Source organism: Mustela nivalis (genome assembly GCF_964662115.1).
Source record: "Mustela nivalis genome assembly, chromosome: 1".
NCBI lineage: Eukaryota > Metazoa > Chordata > Mammalia > Carnivora > Mustelidae > Mustela > Mustela nivalis.
In genome coordinates, this window is record NC_139020.1 from 153807594 (window position 1) to 153822863 (window position 15270).

Consider the following 15270-nt stretch of genomic DNA (forward strand, 5'->3'; position numbering starts at 1 on the left):
AAAGTTTCCAAAGTGTTTTCCAGAGTATCTTTTATAAATCCTGTTATCCTTTCATTTACCCTCTCTTCACCTAAGTCATGTGTGTTTTATATGATTGGCTGCATTTAAAAACTTAGACTAACTCTAACATTCTTTGCTTTTTTATTGCCATGTTGTGTTTGTGCAGGAAATAAGTTTTTTATTCATTTGTATAGTATAGGCCTGATACATCAAAGACATTCAGTGGAATATATTTATTTGACATTTGAAGGGCCCTCTTAAATAGAGTTTATGTATTTAAGTAATATGTCAGATTTATGCATATTTATATAATAAACAAAAATCAGATGTGTATTTAAGTGCTTTGTTAGTTGCTGATAATTTATGTAACAGAGTTTTCTTGGAGTCTTAAGTCTCACAAAACATCTTATTTTTGTGCATCCACACATGCCAATAAGTGAATCATGGTGCCTTTCCCAAGCCTTGTATGAACAGGACTGGGGTAAGGGCTATTTTTTTCTTATCATGGGTACTTAGAATAAGCTTTATAAAGAAAATTCCATGTTTCTCAGGCAAAAAAAAGTATGAATCAAAGTAGAATTTATGTTTGTCATGTTAGAAAAGTAATATGTACATACTTTGGCACTAAATGTATACTAAATGTATACCTGATGGAAAAATTTGTTACTTTAAATGGAATTAGATTTTCATTCATTATAGGTGATTTATTAAATAGCCATATATTTGTGGGTACTTAATATATTTTTACAGTAGTAACTGTGCATCTCTGTATTTTCACATTCATTGTCATCCTGCACTTACGTCCCTGGCAGTGTCACTGTTGCTGGAAGGCATTAAGAACACATTTCTTTCCTACAGAATCATCCTTTTTTTTTTTTTTGAATAAAGTTGACACACAATATTACATTAGTTTCAGGTGTACAGCATAATGATTGAACAAGACTATGTGTTAAGCTCAGCACAAGTGTAGCTCCCATCTCTCACTGTAGAGTGCTGTTATAGTACCACTATCAGAATCGTGATATATACATATCGTGATATATATATATATATCGTGATATATATATCGTGATATATATATATATATATATATATATATTTTTTTTTTTGACACAGACCAACAGAGAGCGGGAAAGAGAAGAAGAGAGCAAGCATAAGTAGGGGCAGTGGCAGGCAGGGGAGAAGCAGGCTCCCTCTGAGCAGGGAACACAATGTGGGACTCAATACCAGGACCCTGGAGTCATGACCTGAGCCAAAGGCACACACTTAACTGACTGAGCCAGCCAGGTGCCCTCAGAATCATATTTTCAATTTAATTAAATTTACTTAGCTTTAGCATAATATTTTCAAGATTAGTTTAACGTTTTTTTTTTTTAAAATATTTTATTTATTTATTTGACAGACAGATCACAAGTAGGCAGAGAGGCAGGCAGAGAGAGAGAGAGGAGGAAGCAGGCTCCCCGCTGAGCAGAGAGCCCCATGTGGGGCTCGATCCCAGGACCCTGAGACCATGACTTGAGCCGAAAGCAGAGGCTTTAACCCACTGAGCCACCCAGGCGCCCCTAGTTTAACGTTTTTAAGGTATTTAACAATAGTTAAATTTGCATGGTTAATGTAAGGAGTACATTAAAATTTGGATAGATCTGTAAAATTTTTAAAAGTCAAAGTGCGTTCGATCTGTAGGTTGAATCCTGTTATGAATTTCAGAAAGTGGCTTAAAAAGTAGATTTCCATTGCAAAAGTGATATTAAATTTCTGAAGACCCCAATTTATATTTAAGTATTGCACTATCTGGTTTGTGCCACTGGGTGGTAGTATTATGTTCATTTTTGTTAAGTCTAGACAAGTGGTTTTCAAACTCCTTGTTCTCTTTGCACTGTTAAAAGTTACTGAGGATTCCAAAGAGCTTTTGTTTATGTGGGTTACATTCACTGATATTTACTATATTAGAAATTAAAACTAAGAAATGAAAAGCATTTTTAGTTCATTTAAAAATAACAGTTATAGACATTACATATTAATCTAAATATTTTTATAGAAATTACCTGTATTTTCCAAAATGAAATTTAGTATGAAAAGTAGTCTTGTTTTACATTTTTGCTTATCTCATTGTTTGGCTTAATAGAAGATACTGTATTTTCACGCCTGTTTCTGTATTCAATCTGTTGTGATACGTTATTTTGGTTGAACTATATAAGGAAAATCTGCCCTTATACAGATATGCAGATATATATTTGGAAAAAAGAACCCCTCATAGACCTCCTGAAAGGCCTCAGGACCCTAGGATTTTTGGACCACACTTTGAAAACTGCTGCTCCAGACTTTTTTGTTTTTATTTACCAAAGAGCATTGATGCTAGGTGGGAATTCTGATAAACAAAATTCATTTTATTGTTTTCTCTGTTAATTTGCATTTCATTCATTTTTTAGTACTACCTGTGTTTTTGTCTTTAGTTTAATAATGTACATTTTAGCAGGTTTTTTTTGCTGGGATGAAGACACGGGTGCTGGCTTATTTATTCATTCCTGAAGTGATTAATCAGCTTTTTAGGACCAACAGTTAATCTGCAGGTTGGCAGCCTTTCTGCACTTCTACATCTGTTTATTCCCTTGCAGAGGGAGTAAAAATGGGTCTTAACTATCCTTTTTTTTTTTTTTTTTAAGATTATTTATTTATTTATTTGTCAGTGATAGAGGGAGAGAGAGCGAGCAAGCACAGGCAGACAGAGAGGCAGGCAGAGGCAGAAGGAGAAGCAGGCTCCCTGCCGAGCAAAGAGCCCGATGTGGGACTCGATTCCAGGACGCTGGGATCATGACCTGAGCCGAAGGCAGCCGCTTAACCAACTGAGCCACCCAGGCGTCCCGGGTCTTAACTATCCTTACAGTAAAGTGTCCTCTGGGATAGTGCAACAAAATTGTAATGCTCCCTAGATCTCAGAATTCTGGCATTTGTTATTGCTGTGGGTAAGGATGTTGAGGATGAGGTGAAGTACCGAAAGCAAACATCACATTCTTCCTAGTTTTACCTAAGGTTAATTCCTCATCACCTTTAACTATATCAACTGCCTTTGTGAAAAATTGTCTTCATGTCACCCAGTGCCTTGCTTATGCTTGGCAGATGGCAAACATCCAGTCAATGTTTGATGCATGAATGGTTGGATTGATTATTGAGCTGTAGATTGCCAACCTTTTCTATTCAATTATTCTAGTGAGCATTTATCCATTTTTATAATCCCTATGGATATGAGTGAACCTCATCTGAAGTGGAAAGTGAGGAGCTAGCAATAAAAGGCCTCCCCTGCAATTTTACTTTTGACAGAGGACCGTTCCTAAGGTTTATTAAATTTTTGCCTAGAAATATTTTCCAAGTTTTTGTTTGTTTGTTTGTTTTTTAATAAAAAGTGCCTGAGATACATTGAATTTTGCTTTGGAAGAACACAATGTGTTCTTGCAACATTTGGCAGCAGTTTGTGCTTAGCCTTCCCGTTGCTGTGTGTTGTGACTCTGGTTTTCCTGTGCTCTCTTGCATGTTGGCAGAGGACTTGTCAGCTGTGGCTGATGCACGCTTTCTTTCTCCCCACTCACTTATCCTTTGTTGGTAATTGGAAGATAAATTATGTAGACATTCATAGCATACTTCTTCACTCACATTAAAATCTTAGAATAGTTTCATTTTGGAAAGTGTAGGAAATTCATCTTTAGAGCATTACAACTTGAGAGCGTTACAATGGACACCACTTTTCTATGTCTGATTATTGTAAGAACAGAGGGTGAGACATTTCTGGTTAGTAAGTAAACTCTAAGTATATTCTCCTTCAACATTGAAATGGGACTTATTGTTGGAGGCAGACTTCCTGTAAGGAAATGGTTTCATTTGTGGTACAGTGTAGAATTCAGAATGAGTTTGAAATATGTTCTCTCTGTGTCAGTGTATGTAATGTGTTTTAATGCCCCCTCCCACTTAACATTTCTGTAAAGCAGGGTAGACATGGAGCACAGTTGAGTTTTTCTGTGTCTGTGAGAAGTATAACATGCTATATTTTGTTGAGAGTTAGAAGCCATCAGCAATTGATTATTTCAGAAATTCTGGTTTAGTTAAGATATATTATTGCCCAGTGGAGCTGGATCAATGTCAGCATTCTTAGAGTTTTTAAAAGTAATGCAAGGTAAAGAGTGTTCCTTAAATATAATTTTAAAGTTGTGGCATCAAGCTAATGTATTCAAGTTGACAATCTGAGGGAAAAGTTGGATGCCTCATTTCTTGCATTTGAGTGAGAATATTGTATTAAAAAATTCCAAAGATTTCTTTCTAGGTATAAAATTATGTGGTTCTCTGACATGGTCGCAGAAAGTGGGAGAGAGGATTAAATTTAAATGTAAGGAACTGTGGAACGAGGTATATCCTACTTTAGTCATTATATGATGGATAATCAAGTGACTTAGAACAATTTCAGTGGACAAAACACTAAAATTAGAATATAATATGGAAAATATTTTAAAATTTACTGAGTGTGGCTAGAAAACTTAACTATTGGAAAATTATTTCTGAGTAGGAACTTCGTGATGTAGGTTTTTTGTTGTTTCAAAAAGGTCAGAGCACTGCATCTGTTTTTATACTGTACCAGATTATGGAATTTTAAGAATGAAAATGAGGAAAATTCACTTGGTATTGCCTATATACGTTTTGTTTTATTTTGCTTAATCAAGAGAAGTTTTTCATTTAAAACTCCATTTTGTTGGAAGAGTATGAAAACTACCTTCAGGTTTTCCAGAGCCTAATTTTTTTTTTAAAATTTTTTATTTTTTATAAACATATATTTTTATCCCCAGGGGTACAGGTCTGTGAATCACCAGGTTTACACACTTCACAGCGCTCACCAAAGCACATACCCTCCCCAATGTCCATAATCCCACCCCCTTCTCCCAAACCCCCTCCCCCCAGCAACCCTCAGTTTGTTTTGTGAGATTAAGAGTCACTTATGGTTTGTCTCCCTCCCAATTCCATCTTGTTTCATTTATTCTTCTCGTACCCACTTAAGCTTCCATGTTGCATCACCACTTCCTCATATCAGGGAGATCATATGATAGTTGTCTTTCTCTGCTTGACTTATTTCGCTAAGCATGATATGCTCTAGTTCCATCCACGTTGTCGCAAATGGCAAGATTTCATTTCTTTTGATGGCTGCATAGTATTCCATTGTGTATATATACCACATCTTCTTGATCCATTCATCTGTTGATGGACATCGAGGTTCTTTCCATAGTTTGGCTATTGTGGACATTGCTGCTATAAACATTCGGGTGCACGTGCCCCTTTGGATCACTACGTTTGTATCTTTAGGGTAAATACCCAATAGTGCAATTGCTGGGTCATAGGGCAGTTCTATTTTCAACATTTTGAGGAACCTCCATGCTGTTTTCCAGAGTGGCTGCACCAGCTTGCATTCCCACCAACAGTGGAGGAAGGTTCCCCTTTCTCCGCATCCTCGCCAGCATCTGTCATTTCCTGACTTGTTTATTTTAGCCATTCTGACTGGTGTGAGGTGATATCGCATTGTGGTTTTGATTTGTATTTCCCTGATGCCGAGTGATATGGAGCACTTTTTCATGTGTCTGTTGGCCATCTGGATGTCTTCTTTGCAGAAATGTCTGTTCATGTCCTCTGCCCATTTCTTGATTGGATTATTTGTTCTTTGGGTGTTGAGTTTGCTAAGTTCTTTATAGATTCTGGACACTAGTGCTTTATCTGATATGTTGTTTGTAAATATCTTCTCCCATTCTGTCAGTTGTCTTTTGATTTTGTTAACTGTTTCCTTTGCTGTGCAAAAGCTTTTGATCTTGATGAAATCCCAATAGTTCATTTTTGCCCTTGCTTCCCTTGCCTTTGGCGTTGTTCCTAGGAAGATGTTGCTGCGGCTGAGGTCGAAGAGGTTGCTGCCTGTGTTCTCCTCAAGGATTTTGATGGATTCCTTTCGCACATTGAGGTCCTTCATCCATTTTGAGTCTATTTTTGTGTGTGGTGTAAGGAAATGGTCCAATTTCATTTTTCTGCATGTGGCTGTCCAATTTTCCCAGCACCATTTATTGAAGAGGCTATCTTTTTTCCACTGGACATTCTTTCCTGCTTTGTCGAAGATTAGTTGACCATAGAGTTGAGGGTCTATTTCTGGGCTCTCTATTCTGTTCCATTGATCTATGTGTCTGTTTTTGTGCCAGTACCATGCTGTCTTGATGATGACAGCTTTGTAATAGAGCTTGAAGTCCGGAATTGTGATGCCACCAACGTTGGCTTTCTTTTTCAATATCCCTTTGGCTATTCGAGGTCTTTTCTGGTTCCATATAAATTTTAGAATTATTTGTTCCATTTCTTTGAAAAAGATGGATGGTACTTTGATAGGAATTGCATTAAATGTGTAGATTGCTTTAGATAGCATAGACATTTTCACAATATTTATTCTTCCAATTCAGGAGCATGGAACATTTTTCCATTTCTTTGTGTCTTCCTCAATTTCTTTCATGAGTACTTTATAGTTTTCTGAGTATAGATTCTGTGTCTCTTTGGTTAGGTTTATTCCTAGGTATCTTATGATTTTGGGTGCAATTGTAAATGGGATTGACTCCTTAATTTCTCTTTCTTCTGTCTTGCTGTTGGTGTAGAGAAATGCAACTGATTTCTGTGCATTGATTTTATATCCTGACACTTTACTGAATTCCTGTATAAGTTCTAGCAGTTTTGGAGTGGAGTCTTTTGGGTTTTCCACATATAGTATCATATCATCTGCGAAGAGTGATAATTTGACTTCTTCTTTGCCGATTTGGATGCCTTTAATTTCCTTTTGTTGTCTGATTGCTGAGGCTAGGACCTCTAGTACTATGTTGAATAGCAGTGGTGATAATGGACATCCCTGCCGTGTTCCTGAACTTAGCGGAAAAGCGTTCAGTTTTTCTCCATTGAGAATGATATTTGCGGTGGGTTTTTCATAGATGGCTTTGATGATATTGAGGTATGTGCCTTCTATCCCTACACTTTGAAGAGTTTTGATCAGGAAGGGATGCTGTACTTTGTCAAATGCTTTTTCAGCATCTATTGAGAGTATCATATGATTCTTGTTCTTTCTTTTATTGATGTGTTGTATCACATTGACTGATTTGCGGATGTTGAACCAACCTTGCAGCCCTGGAATAAATCCCACTTGGTCGTGGTGAATAATCTTTTTAATGTACTGTTGAATCCTATTGGCTAGTATTTTGTTGAGTATTTTCGCATCTGTGTTCATCAAGGATATTGGTCTATAGCTCTCTTTTTTGGTGGGATCCTTGTCTGGTTTTGGGATCAAGGTGATGCTGCCTCATAAAATGAGTTTGGAAGTTTTCCTTCCATTTCTATTTTTTGGAACAGTTTCAGGAGAATAGGAATTAGTTCTTCTTTAAATGTTTGGTAGAATTCCCCTGGGAAGCCGTCTGGCCCTGGGCTTTTGTTTGTTTGGAGATTTTTGATGACTGTTTCAATCTCCTTACTGGTTATGGGTCTGTTCAGGCTTTCTATTTCTTCCTGGTTCAGTTGTGGTAGTTTATATGTTTCTAGGAATGCATCCATTTCTTCCAGATTGTCAAATTTGTTGGCGTATAGTTGCTCATAGTATGTTCTTATAATAGTTTGTATTTCTTTGGTGTTAGTTGTGATCTCTCCTCTTTCATTCATGATTTTATTTATTTGGGTCCTTTCTCTTTTCTTTTTGATAAGTCGGGCCAGGGGTTTATCAATTTTATTAATTCTTTCAAAGAACCAGCTCCTACTTTCGTTGATTTGTTCTATTGTTTTTTTGGTTTCTATTTCATTGATTTCTGCTCTGATCTTTATGATTTCTCTTCTCCTGCTGGGCTTAGGGTTTCTTTCTTGTTCTTTCTCCAGCTCCTTTAGGTGTAGGGTTAGGTTGTGTACCTGAGACCTTTCTTGTTTCTTGAGAAAGGCTTGTACCATTATATATTTTCCTCTCAGGACTGCCTTTGTTGTGTCCCACAGATTTTGAACCGTTGTATTTTCATTATCATTTGTTTCCATGATTTTTTTCAATTCTTCTTTAATTTTCTGGTTGACTCATTCATTCTTTAGAAGGATGCTGTTTAGTCTCAATGTATTTGGATTCTTTTCAAACTTCCTTTTGTGGTTGAGTTCTAGCTTTAGAGCATTGTGGTCTGAAAATATGCAGGGAATGATCCCAATCTTTTGATACCGGTTGAGTCCTGACTTAGGACCGAGGATGTGATCTATTCTGGAGAATGTTCCATGTGCACTAGAGAAGAATGTGTATTCTGTTGCTTTGGGATGAAATGTTCTGAATATATCTGTGATGTCGATCTGGTCCAGTGTGTCGTTTAAGGCCTTTATTTCCTTGCTGATCTTTTGCTTGGATGATCTGTCCATTTCAGTGAGGGGAGTGTTAAAGTCCCCTACTATTATTGTATTATTGTTGATGTGTTTCTTTGATTTTGTTATTAATTGGTTTATATAGTTGGCTGCTCCCACGTTGGGGGCATAGATATTTAAAATTGTTAAATCTTCTTGTTGGACAGACCCTTTGAGTATGATATAGTGTCCTTCCTCATCTCTTATTATAGTTTTTGACTTAAAATCTAATTGATCTGATATAAGGATTGCCCCTCCTGCTTTCTTCTGATGTCCATTAGCATGGTAAATTCTTTCCCACCCCCTCACTTTAAATCTGGAGGTGTCTTCGGGCTTAAAATGAGTTTCTTGGAGGCAACATATAGATGGGTTTTGTTTTTTTATCCATTCTGAAAGCCTGTGTCTTTTGACAGGGGCATTTAGCTCATTAATATTCAGGGTAACTATTGAGAGATTTGAATTTAGGGCCATTGTATTGCCTGTAAGGTGACTGTTACTGTATATGGTCTCTGTTCCTTTCTGATCTACCACTTGTAGGCTCTCTCTTTGCTTAGAGGACCCCTTTCAATATTTCCTGTAGAGCTGGTTTGGTGTTTGCAAATTCTTTCAGTTTTTGTTTGTCCTGGAAGCTTTTAATCTCTCCTTCTATTTTCAATGATAGCCTAACTGGATATAGTATTCTTGGCTGCCTGTTTTTCTCGTTTAGTGCAGAGCCTAATTTTTAAGAGATTTCTGTGGAGTGCCAAAAAAGTCCTAAGATACAATTTGACGTACCGAATGTAACAGTAATGAAAAGATGTTGGTGACATCCAACAATTAAAAAAGATTGTCATTTCTTTTCCCATTTTTCTGTTTCTCAGATTTAAACCTTCAACACAAACTGAGCAATAAGCACTTTGTTATAGAATTTCTTTCTATAAAATTGATCACTTGACTTATTTCTAAATTAGGAAACTGATTTTTAAAAAAATAGGAAACTAATTTCTGTAAGTATTTTATTTTCCAACCTAATCATGTCTGAGAATCTTGGCGTTTGCAGGCAAATATCAGTAAAGTTAGGTCAGGAATCTTTAAAAATGATTTCAGGTAGTTAATCTTTTGGACATATTAAAATGAATAAATTGGACAGGTTTTTTTTTAATATATCAAAGAAAATGGTTGCTAGAGAAGTTATTTTTTTGTGTTGAGCAGAGTAAGTTGTGTTTACCAGTTGTTACCAGAATTGAGCCTTTCTTTTGTCTTTTTCTGTACTAATGTAATTTACCACTAAGAATATTCTATAGAACACATACTTGTCTTCAGGTATGAAATTCCTGTGCCCAGTCCACCATCAGTTAAGCCACGTTGGGGTTAGTAAAAGGGCTTTACTTTTTGAGAGGCCATAGGTTGAAGTTGTACCTTTCTTATCCACTGAGGGTGAACATACTATATATATTAATGAACTGTGTCTCCCCTGGACATATGTTTCTTGATAGGATTAGAAACCCATCTTGAAAATTGATGGTTTGTTTATATTCTATCTCCATGGTAAAGGGAAGTCTGGTATCTTCTGTGAGGACTAAAGAAAATAATCTAGGATGATAATAGTGGTAGGATTTTGACAGCATATCACTATGCAAGTGGAGAGAGAGTGTGTACGATGCACACATGCATACACAAACATGCCTTACACACAGATACATATACACACAAATATACACAAACAGACATATGCATATTTTCAGTGCCAAGTTCCAGCTGTTGTATCCATACTATCTGATTTTGTTGGAAGTTGGGTGACCTATTTGGCCATCTTAAAGTAGTATGATCTTAAAGATCATACTACTGTACCCTCCATGATTGTTTTTGTAGGGCCTAAATTCTTACTTATCTCACACAAGAACGCCCTGCTGGTTTTGCCTTTCTATATACTGTTGAATCAGGTAAAGTATTCTTTTTAGTTAACAGTGCTGGTTTGAGACTGTAGGTTTCATTTCAGAATACATTGTTTCAATATGATTCAACTAGTAAGTGGTATAACAAAACCAAAAAAAATTCTGCTCTTTTATTGGCTAAGAGGTTTTTAAAAATAGTATTAGTCAAAGAACACTTTTTCTATTATTAAAAAAGTCCTAGTAAGTATATAATAATATTACCTAATTATTGATAATAGGTAAGAACTCCATAGCGAACAAAAAAGCAGTTGAAATTATATCATACGTAAGTAGAAACAAGTCTTCATTTCTTTGAATTTGTGATTTTTGGGTAGAGAGAGTGGGGAGCCTAATAATTTAATTTTTTCCCAAACTCCTGAACAGTTCATGTAAGCAGTCTTAAGATCTGAATCCAGAACTTAGTGACAAATTGGTTTCAGTAACTGGACATTTCTTGTGGCTTTGTTGAATGGCTCAGAAATGTCTCTTGGCTTAAAACAAAACGACTATTTTAACCTGTCTTGCTACTGCTGCTCTTAGTTCCCATAAATTGAATGTGAAACACTTTAGCTTACTGATAGTATTTCTTGAGATACTTGTTTTCTGCTGTTTTCATTATAGCTTTTGAGGAACTTGAAAAAGCCTTGAGTACAGCCCAAAAAACAGAAGAATCACGGAGAAAAATGAAGGCAGAGATGGATGAACAAATAAAAACTATTGAAAAAACAAGGGAGGAGGAACGCAACAATCTTCAACAGGAATTAAGTCGGGTGAAACAGGAGGTTGTTGATGTGACGAAAGTAAGAATAATTCTAGATTGTGACAGGGTACAGCAATTTTGAAACATAAGTCATATGCTTTTCCTATAATTTTTTATTGTAAAGAAGAGTTAATACATGTTTCAGGCCTTAACCATTTCATGAATTTGGGATATAGGAAGAAAATCACTTTGATAGGAAAAGAGTTTTTATCTTTTTGGATAGACTTACCAGAGATAGTCTCTGCATATAATTTCTCTTTTATATTTTATAATCCTCTTCTTTAAATTTTTTAACACAAAAGATGGCATGTTATATATATTGCTCTGTGTTTTGCTTTTCTGTTAAATATGTTCCTTATCATTGACAATGGGTAATGATGCTGTATTTTTTTTTAATGCCACATCTGTTTTAAAGACCACTCAGGGATTTTGCTGTATGAATATTTCATAATTTAATAAATCTACTAATGGATATTTAGGTTTTAATTTTTTGCTATTGCAAATGGTGAATATCCTTGTCATATTTGTTTATCTGTATGTCTTTTTTTTTAAAGGTTTTATTTATTTATTTGAGAGAGATTTATTGAGAGAGATCACAAGCAGGCAGAGAGGCAGGCAGAGAGAGAGGAGGAAGCAGGCTCCCTGCTGAGCAGAGAGCCCGATGTGGGGCTCGATCCGATGTGGGGCTCTATCCGAGGGCTCAGAGTTCATGACCTGAGCCGAAGGCAGCAGCTTAACCCGCTGCGCCACCCAGGCGCCCTATCTGTATGTCTTTTTAGGATAGATTCCTAGAAGTGGAATATTAGGCAAAGATTATGTATATTTTTAATTATTGTGTAGTTGCTTCATGCTTATTGAAGACAGTTTATACTCTCACAGGCAATCTATTACTGACAAGGGTGGTGTTACCTAGCTTTTAAAAATCTTTTCAGGCTTATCACTTTGAAAAAATGATATTGTAGTTTGTTGTTTTTTTTTTTTTAAAGATTTTATTTATTAGAGAGCAAAAGAGTAAACAAGTGAGCAGGGGAGGAGCAGCAGGAGGGGATAAGCAGACTCGGTGCTGATTGTGGAGCCTGATGCGGTACTCAATCCCATGACCTTGAGTTCATGACCTGAGCTGAAATCAAGAGACGGACACTTAATGGACTGAGGCACCCAGGCACCCTGACATTGTAGTTTTAATGTGCTTATCTTTTTGTCAATATGATAAACATAGGTTATATATTTTAAAGGAACTGGCAGTTTTTCTCTTTGAGTTGGTTGTTTTCCTGTTGGACTGTTGGTCTTACTGATTTGTAAATGTTTTACACTTATAGTAGGAATTAGTTCTTTGGACATACAGTGCGTTTGTCCAAACAATCTTTTGTCTGTCTGTCTCTCTCTCTCTTTTTTTTTTAGACAGAAAGTGAGAGCATATGCAGGAGTGGGGAGGGGCAGAAGGCGAGGGAGAGAGAGAATCTTAAGCAGGCTTCATGCCCACCCAGCATGGGGCCTAATGTGTTCTCATGACCCTGAGATCATGACCTGAACTGAAACCAAGATACTTGGACCACGACACTCAGACACTTAACCAGTTGTGCCTCCCAGGCACCCGTCTTTTCAAAATTGACTTTGTTTATGATTTGTTTTAGCTTTGGGATTGGTTTATTTAAGGGAGGGCATGCAGAGAAATTTTTCTTTTTCTTTATTGCTATCTGACTTTTTGTTCTGACTTAAAAATGCACTCTCACTGAGATCATTTTAAAATTCTGCTTTTCTTATGGCACTTATGTGCTTGCTTTTTTTTTTTTAAGATTTTATTTATTTGACAGACAGAGATCACAACTAGGCAGAGAGGCAGGCAGAGAGAGGAGGAAGCAGGCTCCCCGCTGAACAGAGAGCCCGATGTGGGGCTCAATCCCAGGACCCTGGGATCAGGACCTGAGCTGAAGGCAGAGGCTTTAACCCACTGAGCCACCTAGGCGCCCCATCCTTTCATTTTTTATTATTAAATCTTTGATCCAACTGGAATTTATTTGGTATTAGGAGTGAGGTAGGGATCCAACTTTAATTTTTTTTCCAGTAACTACCAAATAGTCTTCAAATCGTTTATTTAATAATCTGTGTTTTCCCTTCTGGTATGACACCCTATCTTTATTTCATACTAAATTATTGTGCTACATATGGGTCTCTTTCTTGAATTCTCTGTGCTGTTCCATTGCTTCTCCTGACCACATGCCAGTATTACACTGTTAACAATTACTCAGTTTTATAATATGTTCTATTATTTGCTAGCCTCCCCATATTACTCTTATTTTTCAGAAGAGTGCTGGCTGTTCTTGGATGTTTATTTTATCTGGTGAGCCTCTCCCCCCATTCTGTTGGTACTTTTATTCAATTATGTTAAATTTTTAGATTTATTTAGGGAGGTTTGACATTTTTATAAGATTAAGTCTTCCTGTCCAAGAAAGAACAAGGCCAATACTTTTTAATAAATAGTATATGCATGGAAGCCTAGGCGTCATTAGATTGGTATAGCCAGGGCAGCTTGACCACAGTGGAGTGCCGTCCTTGAGAGTATCCTCATTCCTCCTCCTATACTTCCCAGTCGTGATTCGTGGGGAACATACTTGCAAGATGTGGAAATGCTCCAGCCTAGTAGAACTTAACTACTGCAACAACAACCATCCTTACCTTAAATGAGAAATACTTGGGGCACCTGGGTGACTCAGTTGGTTAAGTGCCCAACTCTTGATTTTGGCTCAGGTCATGATCTCAGGGTTATGAGATCAAGCCCCATGTCAGGCACAGAGCCTGCTTAAGATTCAACCCCCTAGGGGCGCCTGGGTGGCTCAGTGGGTTAAAGCCTCTGCCTTCGGCTCAGGTCATGATCTCAGGGTCCTGGGATCGAGCCCCGCATTGGGCTCTCTGCTGAGCAGGGAGCCTGCTTCCCCCTTCTCTCTCTGCCTGCCTCTCTGCCTACTTGTGATCTCTGTCTGTCAAATAAATAAATAAAATCTTTAAAAAAAAAAAAAGATTCTCCCCCCTTGCCCTCTGCCCCCTCCCACCGTGTTCATGCATGTGTGTACTCTCTCTAAAAAAATAAAAATTTAAAAAGAATAAATGAGCAATACTTGATTGGCTTTTCTTTTAATTATTGAGACATTGGTGACTTTGATTTATGTGGGAAATATGTTTTGATTTTTATCTCTTACACTATTGACTTGATGATTGAATTGTAATAAAGTATTATTTAATTGTAGAGTTATATATTTTATCCTGGATGTTTCACTTTAACTATTTGGTTGACTTTCAGAAATTCTCAGAACAAATTGCTAAACTACAGAAGCTTCATGAAGAGGAGCTGGCCAGCAAAGAGCAGGAACTGACCAAGAAGTTTCAGACCCAAGAAAGGCAGTTTCAGGAGCAAATGAAGATAGCTCTTGTAAGTACCTATTTTGTTTTTGCTACAGGTAAATTTTGCAGCTTTATAAAGTTGTTATCTCCTCACTCTTACCTTTCAGCGTGAGGTCAGACTACTGGCAGCCTTGACCTTTGAACGTGCAGAGAGGATAGGATATAGGCAGGAAAGAGGGCTGTCAGAGCTTAACTGGCTAACTGGTATTATGTGAAAATTTTATTAACTACAAGCTTTCATTAACCAGTTTATTTGTATGTCATCCCTCTCACCTTGGCAGTAGGCTGTGATTATGGAGAAGTAAAGAGGAAGATAGGCTTGCTGAAGCCATGAACCAGTGACTGCATAACTCAGGAAAAATGTCTACAAACTCACCAGACTGAATATAACAGTTTCAAGTCTGAGAAAGTTTTGTCTGAACTGCATTTTAAAGAAGAAAAAATGAAAATGACCAAGTAGTTTTCATTTTAAGTAGAATAATTTCAGTAGTAATTTTCAATACATATGATATTCTTAAAAATAAAATAAAATAAAAAAATTACTGACTGGACTAACCAAAATAATACCTAGAAAAGCAAAGATAAGATTTTGGGGAATAGTGTCATTTGAAAGCTAAAAACAAAAAAAAAAATTTTTTTTCAAATTGTGAAAAGCCTTTTATATAGGTAACCATAAGAAGTATTAATGCCAAAAAAAAAAAGAAGTGTTAATGCCAAAAAATGTAGTTTGATTGTTTTTATATGAAATTATTATCAATAATATAATTTTAAAAGTTTTAAGTACAAAAGGAT

The 15270-nt window shown here is 36.6% G+C and overlaps 1 protein-coding gene across 2 annotated transcripts in view; it reads left to right on the forward strand.

Annotated features, from left to right (window-relative positions):
- Positions 1-15270, forward strand: part of GOLGA4 (golgin A4) — a 121685-nt gene that overhangs the window by 63540 nt on the left and 42875 nt on the right. For both annotated transcript variants that reach the window (XM_082745337.1, XM_082745336.1), the window contains 2 exons: positions 10941-11119; positions 14378-14506. In XM_082745337.1, the coding sequence (XP_082601463.1) occupies positions 10941-11119; positions 14378-14506 (308 nt within the window). The remainder of the gene's footprint in view (positions 1-10940; positions 11120-14377; positions 14507-15270) is intronic.